Here is a 13,938-nt window from a genome sequence, read left to right on the forward strand (position 1 = left end):
TATGGTGTCATCGCTACAGGAACAGTATGGTGTCATCGCTACAGAAACACTACGGTGTCATCGCTACAGGAACAGTATGGTGTCATCGCTACAGAAACAGTATGGTGTCATCGCTATAGGAACAGTATGGTGTCATCGCTATAGGAACACTATGGTGTCATCGCTATAGGAACACTATGGTGTCATCGCTACAGGAACAGTATGGTGTCATCGCTACAGGAACACCTATGGTGTCATCGCTATAGGAACAGTATGTTGTCATCGCTATAGGAACAGTATGGTGTCATCGCTATAGGAACACTATGGTGTCATCGCTAGAGGAACACTATGGTGTCATCGCTAGAGGAACACTATGGTGTCATCGCTAGAGGAACACTATGGTGTCATCGCTATAGGAACACTATTGTGTCATCGCTACAGGAACAGGATGGTGTCATCGCTACAGGAACAGTATGGTGTCATCGCTATAGGAACACTATGGTGTCATCGCTATAGGAACAGTATGGTGTCATCGCTACAGAAACACTATGGTGTCATCGCTACAGGAACAGTATGGTGTCATCGCTACAGGAACACTATGGTGTCATCGCTACAGGAACAGTATGGTGTCATCACTACAGGAACACTATGGTGTCATCGCTATAGGAACAGTATGGTGTCATCGCTACAGGAACAGTATGGTGTCATCGCTACAGGAACACTATGGTGTCATCGCTACATGAACACTATGGTGTCATCGCTATAGGAACACTATGGTGTCATCGCTACATGAACACTATGGTGTCATCGCTATAGGAACAGTATGGTGTCATCGCTATAGGAACAGTATGGTGTCATCGCTATAGGAACAGTATGGTGTCATCGCTATAGGAACACTATGGTGTCATCGCTACAGGAACAGTATGGTGTCATTGCTACGGGAACAGTTTGGTGTCATCGCTACAGAAACACTATGGTGTCATCGCTACAGAAACACTATGGTGTCATCGCTACAGAAACAGTATGGTGTCAGCGCTACAGAAACAGTATGGTGCCATCGCTATGGGAACAGTATGGCGTCATCGCTACGGGAACAGTATGGCGTCATCGCTACAGAAACACTATGGTGTCATCGCTACAGGAACAGTATGGTGTCATTGCTATGGGAACAGTTTGGTGTCATCGCTACAGAAACACTATGGTGTCATCGCTACAGAAACACTATGGTGTCATCGCTACAGAAACAGTATGGTGTCAGCGCTACAGAAACAGTATGGTACCATCGCTATGGGAACAGTATGGCGTCATCGCTCCGGGAACAGTATGGCGTCATCGCTACAGAAACACTATGGTGTCATCGCTATAGGAACAGTATGGTGCCATCGCTATGGGAACAGTATGGCGTCATCGCTACAGGAACAGTATGGCGTCATCGCTACAGAAACACTATGGTGTCATCGCTACAGGAACACTCTGGTGTCATCGCTATAGGAACAGTACGGTGTCATCGCTACGGGAACAGTATGGTGTCATCGCTATAGGAACACTATGGTTTTTATGTGTGAAGTGGAGGTACGTGCTTGTGTGTGTGTGTGTGTGTGTGTGTGTGTGTGTGTGTGTGTGTGGTGTTCGTGTGCGAAGCCACAGGCTGGAACAGGTGATGGCATTGGTGAGCAGCTGTCAGGCTGTTTGTGTGATTTAATTTGCTCTCTTCCTTCCATGACGCCTGTTGGTTTTCATCATCCTCTCTGGGTGAAGGCGATGGTGTTGGGTGCTGTGCTCCCCTGCCTCCCTGCCTCTCTGGGGGGGGTGGGGGTTTGGATAGAAACACAATCTGAGCCTGGTACACAGCCTCTGCTGGCTCCCTGGGGGGCACCCTTATTGTGAAAACACAGTTGCCAGAGGACAGTGGAGCTGTGGAGAGAGGCCTGCTTTAAATAGGTCCCCCTGTTTACTGGGAGAAGGAGAGGGCTCCCCAGAGAGACAGAGGCAATGCGGCCGCATCCAGCTGCACCTGCTCAGTGACCTTTTGTTAGTACCCATACTGTATGCACCTGACAGCATACGTGAAGCCTATAGGCCAGTTCAGGAGGTTTACAGATCCATACAACACTGTACAAATGAACTTTTCTCACGCTGTAAACCCAGTAAACCTTCCACAGCGATTAGAGGTCGCTTTTTAAAGTGCACAAGGTGTTATGTGTTTTCCTTTAAGGTGAGAGTCACTTGCCTTGGGCACACTGAATGTCCCTAACAAAAACATGTTGTTTTCACTCAGGAAATAGTGAAAGAATTTACCAGGCAGAGTAAATACAATGGTATGCACCTCAAACTTAATTCAGAATATCCCATAATATCTATCCATTGTTGCCATCTATCCGCTGTAGCCTTCCTGACTCATGCTCTCAGTAAAGTGGAGCGTTCCTTCTGAATCTCCTCTCAAACATACTCCAGCTAGAGCTATTTGCAGCCAATCCATGTTATACTTCACTTGGCTGCCTCCGGTTGGTTTGAAGGTGTGTATAAGTGTGTGTGTGCTGTAGAGAGTTGAAAGGCAGCCTTGTACTCTAGTTGTTTTTTATAAAAACACTGGACTGGTGGAACTTGGAGCTCATATTTTTCCAGCTCCCAGGCTGCAGGCTGGATAGGGATGGCAGTGTGGTGGTGTTCCGGCAATGTTTGGCTGACCCAGGGCCAGGTGTCCTGCAGATTTATGTCTCTCTCAGGGCGATCGTGTCCCAAACAGGCCTCTGTCTTGGCTCATAGCAACGCTCCAACATGTAGATCTGACTCAGGAGGGGGTTTTGTGCTAAAACCGCTAGGCCGTACAGTTTCTCGCTCACTCTGGGTCACTGAGGACTCCATTAAAATGACTGTGTATTCCCCTTCCGTTTGCTGTTTGCCTGTGTTCTCCCTCTGTGTATTATAGTACTTCCGTTGCGTGCCCACTGTACTGTGTGAGTAGTAGGAGACTGCCTCCAGAGGTCAGGGCAGAGCAGAAGGCTGGGGCTGGATCTAGCCAAGGGGGATCATAAGACGTTTCACTTTAAATGTCACAATTCAAAAGGCACTGTTGGTTTTGGTTCTGAGCAGGTTGAGTGGAGGGGAGGGAGCATCTATGAAAAATTCCCAACCATTTGACTTATATTTGAGTTGGTTTTTTTTCTAAAGTAGTGAGAATAGATTGCTTTACGTGCCCACTAATTCACCCCCTCATTGTAACTCTAGGATGGTGATAGCTGGACTCTGGTGGTGGAGTGAAAGAGATGGGGAGAGAAAATGAAGAAGACCGAAAGACACTCTTGGTCATTGCCGTTGCTTTTGTCTTGTGGTGTCTCCCCCGTCGCATGCCTGGCGGTGTCCATTAAGCCCACATCGCTCAGCACCTAATTATTTCCCAGATCTCATGTTGGAGCTTTGCACCGTTAAAACAGGGGGACAAAAAAACATATCAACCTAACGAGCGGTAATTAGCGGGTCCCAGCAAGGCGGGGCTCTCCTCAGCAACACCACTGCTCTATGGATTCTGTTAATTCACTTCTCTTCATCTAATTACCCCACACAAACATGTCTGTTAGAGGGAGAGAGAGAGAGAGGGGCATTATCTGCAAGCATTAGACACCATCCTCCCTCTCATAAACACACATGCACACACATATAGATTTTTTTGCAAGTGTGTATTTGTGGATGTGTGTGTTTGGGTGCACGTTTTGTGAATATCTTAATGTGTTTATAATTTTACAATAATTTCGTGGGTGCTTATATTTGTCCTATTTCGCACATGTAGTGTGAAATGGAAATGGGTTTTTTTGGGTATCCCACTCTCCCTGAGACCCTCAGAGAGTGGGGTCACAGCCTGCGTCTGCCATTATCAACGGCGACCCTGGAACAAGTGTGGTGCTCAAGGGCACATTGGCAGATTTTTTCACATTGTCAGTGGTTACTGGCCCAACACGCTACCTGCCATGGCTACCTGCCGTGTGTCTGTGTGTGTGTGCATGTGCATGCGTGCATGTGTGTGTTTATTTGACTGTGCTTGTGAGTGTGTGATAGTATGTGTTTTTGTGAGGGAGTATGCGTTTGTGTCTGTTTTGGTCGGCCTCTTGGCGTGGGGACAGTCTGTGACTCAGAGATAATGGCACTCTGCAGAGTGGGGGACCGGAGCTCCAGCTGGCACAGGGAGACGTGACGTGTGCTGCTGGGACTGTTGCTGCCCGCCACACAGATCCTGCCTGTGTCCCTAACGCTCCCCCCCCCCCCCCACACACACCTCTGGGAGCCCCAGGCCCTCATTAAGTGTTCCTACTCTGGACGGGAGACTGGGGAGGGGGTGGACTATAGCTAGGAGTGGACTATAAATTAGTGATAAAACTAACATATGCAAGCAAAAGTAGAGGGAGAGGAATAGAGACCAGAATAGAGAGAGGAATAGAGAGAGGAGTATGGAAGAAGGTAATGGGGTCAGCTGAAACTATCTTCATGAGACCACCAATGAGTTATCAGGTAGGTGTTTTTGTTGTTTTGAACCATTTTTGGTTCCAGGTAGAACCCTTTTGGGTTCCATGTAGAACCCTCTCTGGAAAGGGTTTCTACATGGAACCCAAAAAGTTTCTACCTTGAACCAAAAGGGTTCTACATGGAACCAGAAATGGTTCTTCAAAGGGTTCTCCTATGGGGATAACCGAAGAACCCTTTTAGGTTCTAGATAGCACCTATTTTTCTAAGAGTGTTATTGACCTTACACATGCATGCAATTTTTGTTTGCTACATGAAATCTAGGAACACTGCTGTTTATTAGTTTCAGAGGAAGACTGAACCTTAGCAGTGCTGTCGTTGCATAAAATATTGACAGAGCGCTGTGCATATTTAGTTCTCCAGCCTATCAGACGGGTAGGAAGAAAGTAGGCTTTCTGGGTGAGAAATATGGGCTCTAAGAATATACCTGGGGGCATAAAGAGGCCTTGTTCTTCTGAATGGCCCTTTAGAAATCATTCATTCCCTTGGACACCACTTCCAACGTAAGCCCTCATTTCATTTCGGTTTCCTCCCCTCAAATTGAATTATGTTTGAAAACACTCTCAAACGACTCTGCAGAGCCTTATTAGTAATGACCTCAGCACACATTACGGCACATCTAGTTCTTTGTGTGTATGTGTGTGGCTGTAAGCATGTGCATGCTGACTGTGGTTGGGTGATTATGTAGTGTATATTTTGTCTTTGCCTCTGAGGGCAGTGTTGCTGTATGGATGATAACGTTAGACTATAGCTACTCTGTATATTCATGGTGCCAAAGTTTGTCTTTGCGTCTGTGTCTGTAGTGTGACTCATATTCCAGTGGTGTGATCTAAACCAGGTAGAGAAACCAGCTCTTTGTTTACGTCAACTGGTATGTCACCTCTTCTGAAAACGAATCTCCTCCAATCAGGACCATTATCCCGCAGCGACATACACACACACATGTACATGTACACACACCACCACCACCAAATTCCCCCACCTGCTCCCCCCAGCCTCCCTCTCGTCTTCTCTCCTCCCTCCAGATAAATAGTGTGCTCTGCGTTTATCAGGGCCACTGCTGGAGCTGCAGTGGTTACAGCTGGGGCGCGCGCCACAGCCATATCAATCTTCCCCAGTAGCAGGCACATCCAGGGAGGCCTAATGACGGAGGCAGCAGCACTGTGTAGCAGGCCTCTAAATGAAGTGTGCGCCGGACCCCCTCCTGAGACCCCCTCCTCCCTCAGAGATTGGAAACACTTACTGGAGGGGAGGGGGGATGCTGCAGAGCGGGGGTGACGGGGGGCTGGGGAGGGCGTGCTGGATGGCATGGGGCGCCCCCTACACCAAACACCCTCCCAACCGTGCCAGGCACTCTCATCCTCTCCTCTTCCTCCTGCCGAGCCCCATCCATCTCCCTGAGCCCTGTGGAGTAGAGGGAAGGAGAAGGGGCAGAGCAAGATCCCGTCTGGCTCCTCCCTTGTTGTCATGGTAGCAGGTTGTGCTGGCATGTACTGGAGTTGACAGTAGCCATACCTCTGGCGTGAGGGCACCTGGGCGAATGAGGGTTTGTGTGTTTGTGTTTGTGTTTTTATTGTTTGATTGGGAATTCATTTGCATGTGTTTGACTGCTAGTATGAAATATTGTTTATTTAAGGCGCATGTCAATGAACATGTGGGTATGTTATGTCTAGATGTGTAGTCTGTGTGTAAGGCGCCTGTGTCTTTGTAACAGCAGTGTAGGACAGTGTCTGTGTAGCGTCAGTTAGGGGCTACTCTCCTCCCTGTCCAGACGGTGCTTTCACCACTGGACAGATGGCCGTAACCCTCCCTCCCCCTCCTCTCCCCCCTAAACGCCCATCTATCCCTCCATCCACCCTCCACACCTCTCCCCGAGAGGACGAGTGTGGAATTGGAACACCTCCACAGCCAGTATCTATCTATTTGATCCAGACCAGACCCCCACATCTCTCTCTCTCCCCAACACCACCTACCTAACACCTAGGCTGTGCTGTGGGGCTTCAGTGTGGGGCTGCAGTTGGCTGGGGCCAGGCCTAACCCACCCGTGGGTCAGAGCCCATTACCAGAAGCAGAGTGGCGGGCAGAGTGCTGGGCAGTGGGCACTGCCAAATTAGAGCTGATCAGAGCTGTGGAGCGCAGGAATGGTCTCCTCCTACTCTCCTCTGATTGCACAAGTCCACCATGATTAGAGAGGATGTGGAGCCTTAGGGAGCCAGCCAGCAAAACCACACTCACTCCCTCTTTCCCTTTACCTCCCTCCTCTTCTGTAAGCACATTCCCCTCTTTCTTTCTCTCAATCCCTCTCTCGCTCTCTTTCTCTCCCTCTATCCCTCTCCCCATCCCCTTCTCCCTCCCTCCTGTCTTCAGTGCAGTCCTTTTGGAACAGAGCGTTTAATGTGATAATATGGTGTGAAAATGGAGCCACAATGGTGGAGGAAGGATTGCGGAGGCAGATTTTACCACTGGTCCTCCTCAGTCCTCACTGTATGCCATGAGGTGGGCACATAGGCTGTCATGAGCCTTGTCCCTCCAGAGTCCTGAGTCCTCGTACCTCCTTCAGATGCCACCTCACATAGACCCTCTATTAGAAAGCGCACACACAGATAATGTGAGCAAGGACATCTTTAGTATGAGATGGACCTGAAATAATGTTTGTCCGGGTCAATTCCTGGTACAAATTGACTCAATCAAAAACTAATCTGATTCTATTACCTCAGATGGTTCTGCAGTAGATCAGTAGTTCCAGCTGTCTGTGTTCCATTCCACTGTGTTCTCAGTGTCTCTCTCTCTGCGTTGTTGTCCTAGATGTCCCTGCTGTAGCAGACCGAGAGGCGGAGAGGAAGGAGCAGCGTGCAGCCCTGGAGGACGGCGACCATAGTGTCACCAGCCATGACGATCGCATTGGGGACGATGACCTGGACGATGAGTCCATCTTCACCTGCGATAACTGCCAGCAGGACTTTGAGTGTCTGGCCGAGCTGACTGACCACCGCACCAACCACTGCCCCGCAGGTAAGACATTATACAAACATTGAAATAAATCCACCAGCCTGCAGGTAAGACATTATACAAACATTTAAATAAATCCACCACCCTGCAGGTAAGACATTATACAAACATTTAAATAAATCCACCACCCTGCAGGTAAGACAATATACAAACATTTAAATAAATCCACCACCCTACAGGTAAGACATTATACAAACATTTAAATAAATCCACCACCCTGCAGGTAAGACAATATACAAACATTTAAATAAATCCACCACCCTGCAGGTAAGACAATATACAAACATTTAAATAAATCCACCACCCTGCAGGTAAGACAATATACAAACATTTAAATAAATCCACCACCCTGCAGGTAAGACATTATACAAATTGAAATAAATCCACCACCCTGCAGGTAAGACATTATACAAACATTGAAATAAATCCACCACCCTGCAGGTAAGAGATCCACAGGGTGGGTTACATCTACAAACACAGGGTGGGCTACATCTACAAACACAGGGTGGGTTACATCTACAAATACAGGGTGGGTTACATCTACAAACACAGGGTGGGTTACATCTACAAACACAGGGTGGGCTACATCTACAAACACAGGGTGGGCTACATCTACAAACACAGGGTGGGCTACATCTACAAACACAGGGTGGGCTACATCTACAAACACAGGGTGGGCTACATCTACAAACACAGGGTGGGTTACATCTACAAACACAGGGTGGGCTACATCTACAAACACAGGGTGGGCTACATCTACAAACACAGGGTGGGCTACATCTACAAACACAGGGTGGGTTACATCTACAAACACAGGGTGGGTTACATCTACAAACACAGGGTGGGTTACATCTACAAATACAGGGTGGGTTACATCTACAAACACAGGGTGGGTTACATCTACAAACACAGGGTGGGTTACAACTACAAACACAGGGTGGGTTACAACTACAAACACAGGGTGGGTTACATCTACAAACACAGGGTGGGTTACATCTACAAACACAGGGTGGGCTACATCTACAAACACAGGGTGGGTTACATCTACAAACACAGGGTGGGCTACATCTACAAACACAGGGTGGGCTACATCTACAAACACAGGGTGGGCTACATCTACAAACACAGGGTGAGTTACATCTACAAATACAGGGTGGGTTACATCTACAAACACAGGGTGGGTTACATCTACAAACACAGGGTGGGTTACATCTACAAACACAGGGTGGGTTACATCTACAAATACAGGGTGGGTTACATCTACAAACACAGGGTGGGTTACATCTACAAACACAGGGTGGGTTACATCTACAAACACAGGGTGGGCTACATCTACAAACACAGGGCGGGTTACATCTACAAACACAGGGCGGGCTACATCTACAAACACAGGGCGGGTTACATCTACAAACACAGGGCGGGTTACATCTACAAACACAGGGCGGGTTACATCTACAAACACAGGGCGGGTTACATCTACAAACACAGGGCGGATTACATCTACAAACACAGGGCGGATTACATCTACAAACACAGGGCGGGTTACATCTACAAACACAGGGCGGGTTACATCTACAAACACAGGGTGGATTACATCTACAAACACAGGGTGGGTTACATCTACAAACACAGGGTGGGTTACATCTACAAACACAGGGTGCTTATGGGACATGGAGCTCAGGTCAATACAACTTTTCAATTCAATCAATCCAATACCTTGTGCAGTATTTAAACAGTAGACTATCAAATAACCCTTTTCCCATAGTCATTTGGTATTTTATTAGGATCCCAGTTAGCTGTTACGAAAGCAGCCACTGCTTTTTCTGAGGCCCACAAAAAACATGAAACATGCACAGTTATTATATTGTTGAATGGTAGGAAATATGTACAGTAAACACTAGGTGAACTCTCTAGCTACGGAAATTAGCTTTAAAACAGCAACATTTTCTCTGTCTCATGGCAAAATGTGTAGAATAGTATGAGGTTAGCTATAAAACTGCAATTTTGTTCTCCTTGCCCCATTGAACAATTTGTAGAATTGCTAGACGTTAGCAGTTTTCCACCAAAAATACTGACCTCATGAAACTGCAGGGGGGGGGTGAGACTTAACTCGGTGAGGGCTGAGGAGGAGGAGTGACGAAGTTCCAAATGTGTATTCCGTACCAGTGCCTGGCACGCTGTCTCAAGGACAGTGCACGGGGAAAAGGGGATACCTAATCAGTTCAACCTAAATGTATCTTCTGCATTTAACCCAACCCCTCTGAATCAGAGCAGTGCATTAATTGACATCCAAATCGTTGGCGCTTGGGGAGCAGTTGTTAGGGGTTAACTTCTTGCTCAAGGGTAGAACGGCAGATTTTTCCACCTTGCCGGCTCGGGGATTCATACCAGCAACATTTTGGTTCCTGGCCCAACGCTCTTAACCGCTAGGCTCGGTTTGGCTGCCAAATGTGGCACAAAGAGCTAAATAACCTTTACAACAGTGTTGTACCCAGACAGATTATCCAAAGTAAGTTAGGTACAAATACTATGATTTATTTTATTATATAGTTATTATAGTTATATATATATTTTAATTGCAGTGATGGCAATGATTTTGCCGTGGCGATGCACTAGATGCCTGCAGTTTTCAGAATAAGAAGGTGTGTGTATACATAAACATTACCATGGTAGATGGAATATAAATCCAACCTGTGTCTGTGTCCTGAGATGACTGTCTGACTGGGTTGAGGTTGTTTTAGTATGTATATCCAGTCTTACCTTTTGGACCCGTCTCAGTTTACAAATTTCCAGTACTCTGAAGTCTGAGACTAAACGACTGTGACATGCGACCACGTTTATATTGATTTCACTTAAAGTCCAGCCACATGATTGGTTCTAAGTGGCTAAGGGCCGCCCCCACCTCTCCGGACTCTTATTGCTGTTGGCTGTAGTCATACGCCACTAACGCCAGTGTTGTTATTGTTCCTAAGGGACAGACTTGTTTAAAGCTAATACAGGGCACACACGCACACAATAGGCAATATTAGGAGCAGTGTAATTAATGAAAGGCTCAAAGGCGCCCTGCAGGGGCATCTGTTTCCTAGCAGATTAATCAAGGCCTGCTCCTTAACGAGTGCAAAAACGATCGACAGAGCCACTCAAGCTCCTAACACAACAGCCCTTAGCGTGTGCTTTGTGTGTGTGTGTGTGTGTGTGTGTGTGTGTGTGTGTGTGTGTGTGTGTGTGTGTGTGTGTGTGGATGTGTTTATGTTCCCACAAGAATAGCAAACAAACAAAAATATGACCAACTTGGGGCATTTTGTTGGTCCCAAAAAGGTCAAATGCTATTTCTAGGGGATTTAGTGTTAAGGTTAGAATTAGGGTTAGAAATAGGTTTAAGGTTAGGTTTTCAGGTTAGGGTTGGGTTCGGGGTTAGGGAAAATAGGATTTTGAATGGGACGGAATTCTGTGTCCCCACAAGGTTAGTTGTACAAGACTGTGTGTGTGTGTGTGTGTGTGTGTGTGTGTGTGTGTGTGTGTGTGTGTGTGTGTGTGTGTGTGTGTGTGTGTGTGTGTGTGTGTTTGTTTGATGGGGGAGTCAGGGTGGGGGCTAGGGGCTTCCAGACAGGGAGAAGAAGCATTGCCTGAACTGTAACACAGTGGAGAGGAGGGAAGGTGTATGTGACCCAAGGGTTGCCTGGACATTAGATACTTTGCATTTACATGGTGTCTACTCTAATGCTGATAGACAGAGGATGACCCAGAAGATGCGTCTCACACTGATGTTCCTCTTTGACGACTCCCTCCCTCTCCTTCCTCCATCCCTCTGCCTGTCAGATTGAAGGCCGGGAGATGTGATTTCAGCTCAGTCGAGGGAGAACTACATGTTGCTGAGCTGAGAACGAGTGGAGAAAAAGAAACAAATGAAATGAAATGATAAAACATACGGTCCCCAGGGAGTGAGTGCTGGAGATTGCAGAATAATCCCAGGCTTGGACTGGGGGGGATGGCATTTCCCCCCGGACCTCAGCTTTATTATTATTATTGAAAAGATCAGTAAATTAAAAAACATTCACTGACGAATCCTTTTAAGTTCACTGTGGCACCCCTGGGAACCTGCCTTGTGGGGGACTGTGGCACAGGATGCTGCCTCCCTCTATCTGTTGGGGATGAACACAGGCCACCGCTGTGTGGTGTGTGTGTGTGTGTGTGTGTGTGTGTGTGTGTGTGTGTGTCTGTGTGTGTGTGTGTGTGTGTGCTCCAACATGCTCACTTGATTAGGGAACAACAGAATCGGAGGCCATCTTGGTATGGGTGGTTGTCAGAGCTGGGAGGCCATCTTGGTATGGGTGGTTGTCAGAGCTGGGAGGCCATCTTGGTATGGGTGGTAGTCAAAGCTGGGAGGCCATCTTGGTATGGGTGGTAGTCAGAGCTGGGAGGCCATCTTGGTATGGGTGGTAGTCAGAGCTGGGAGGCCATCTTGGTATGGGTGGTAGTCACAGCTGGGAGGCCATCTTGGTATGGGTGGTAGTCAGAGCTGGGAGGCCATCTTGGTATGGGTGGTAGTCAGAGCTGGGAGGCCATCTTGGTATGGGTGGTAGTCAGAGCTGGGAGGCCATCTTGTGGGGATGACAGTAGACTAGAGGATGGGTCCCAGGTGTTTAGACGGGTACCAGATAATTCAGCCTCACAGCATCAGGCTCATAACGTGGCTCCATTAATTTGATATTACTCTGATCACATGTGGGTCTGGGAGGCCATATTGACTGCAAGGGGACTGACCACAGGCACAATGTGATGGAGTAATTCCATTCCACAGCTGACATAAGCCAGTGTGACTGGTGAATTTCACCTGGAATCCTGTAATATCCCCCTGTGTGCTGTGTGTGGGTCTTGCGCCACAATCCACACAGACCTGTCTGGGCATATCAGAGAGAAGCAGTAACTCTAGACTGTGTCTTTGTATCAGGGGGCTGTGCAACTGTGTTGGTAGGGGCCTGGTGGGCCGGAGCTTTGTTTGGACAGCCTGTCGAGCCGAAGGCCTGCTCTGCTCCCTCCACCGCCCGCCCTGCGCCTGCCTCTCACCCGCCCACCCGTCTGCTCCAGAACGCTGCGCCATGCGCCTCTCAACTCACCCAAAACCCATTTTCAACACGTTGTTTTCCTGCCTGCCCCCTCAACCCTCTCAGCCCTAATGGGGTAATGGTCTCCTTTGCTCTGGCCCCCCTCTTGCTCGCTCTCTTGCTCTCGCTCTACAGCCAGATATTTTTCTGCTAATAAAAGTCCCAACAGGCCACATTAGATTTTGTTTTAGTTTTCACCCCTGAAATGTTTTTATGACCAATAGGCCACCCAGTGTACAGAAGCCCTGTGAGCAGCCAGACTGTGAGCTGCTCTGAGCAGACTGGCCGCCAAGCCACTACAGTCCAGTCCTGGGCTGGGCGTTTATAGAGTAAAACACACTGCAGTACCTCTTTCCTCCTGCTGCTGTTGATTGTTCTGGAACGGCCATGTTTGTTTTAGCTGAGTGGAAGCAGAAGGACAGTGTGTATGTGTTTATGTGTTAGAGAGGATGTCTTTATTTCCTTGCCACAAGACATAGGCCTATGCCATGTTTTTGGTGTTTAATGTTATCTGTAGTTGAAATTGTTTTGTTGTTGTCTATTTCTAATTCTGTCTGACATTGTGTGTGTGTGTGTGTGTGTGTGTGTGTGTGTGTGTGTGTGTGTGTGTGTGTGTCAGAGAGACAGATAGTGTAGGAAGAGTCTGGGGAGAGTCAACAGGAGGAGAAATCTGGAGCACTGGCTCCCTGAGGAGCGGTTGAAAAAACCTTGAGATCAAATGGAGAACATTCGGTGCTCCGCTCCGCTGCCCAGCGACCGGCCAAGGTTTGGCTCTGGCTGTGAGAACCCCTCACCTCCCTCTGCATCCCCTTTCTCCCCTGCGGCTCTGCACAGCTGACCCCGCCCCCTGCCCCTCAGCCCCCTGCCTCCACTCAGCCCCCTGCCTCCCCTCAGCCCCCTGCCTCCCCTCAGCCCCCTGCCTCCCCTCAGCCCCCTGCCTCCACTCAGCCCCCTGCCTCCCCTCAGCCCCCTGCCTCCCCTCAGCCCCCTGCCTCCCCTCAGCCCCCTGCCTCCCCTCAGCCCCCTGCCTCCCCTCAGCCTGTCAGGCCTGGGCTGGAGCCGAGTGCCCGGGAGGGGGCGGTGGGGGTCAGGAGGGGCCCTGGGGTTAAGACACCATAGGCACCATCACAGAACCAGTGGACCAGTTTGAGCCAATGGGGCCATTCAGACTCCCCTCTCCCTCCGGCCAGTACCACCACCTCCTCCGCTCTCTTCTGTGGGGCCCCATGCAGCCATCCTCCGTTTAGTTTGGCTGGTTTATATATAGCAGACTTCCCCCTCCCCTCTCCCATCACAAACACACTCCTCTCTTCAACCCATGTGGCATAGC

At 48.6% G+C, this 13,938-nt stretch overlaps 1 protein-coding gene across 2 annotated transcripts in view; it reads left to right on the forward strand.

Moving 5' to 3' along the window:
• LOC115151921 (zinc finger protein 423) overlaps positions 1 to 13,938 on the forward strand; it is a 145,993-nt gene that overhangs the window by 36,500 nt on the left and 95,555 nt on the right. For both annotated transcript variants that reach the window (XM_029696273.1, XM_029696274.1), the window contains exon 3: positions 7,300 to 7,506. In XM_029696273.1, coding sequence (XP_029552133.1) covers positions 7,300 to 7,506 — 207 coding nt within the window. The remainder of the gene's footprint in view (positions 1 to 7,299; positions 7,507 to 13,938) is intronic.

This window comes from Salmo trutta, chromosome 17 (genome assembly GCF_901001165.1).
Source record: "Salmo trutta chromosome 17, fSalTru1.1, whole genome shotgun sequence".
Lineage (NCBI taxonomy): Eukaryota > Metazoa > Chordata > Actinopteri > Salmoniformes > Salmonidae > Salmo > Salmo trutta.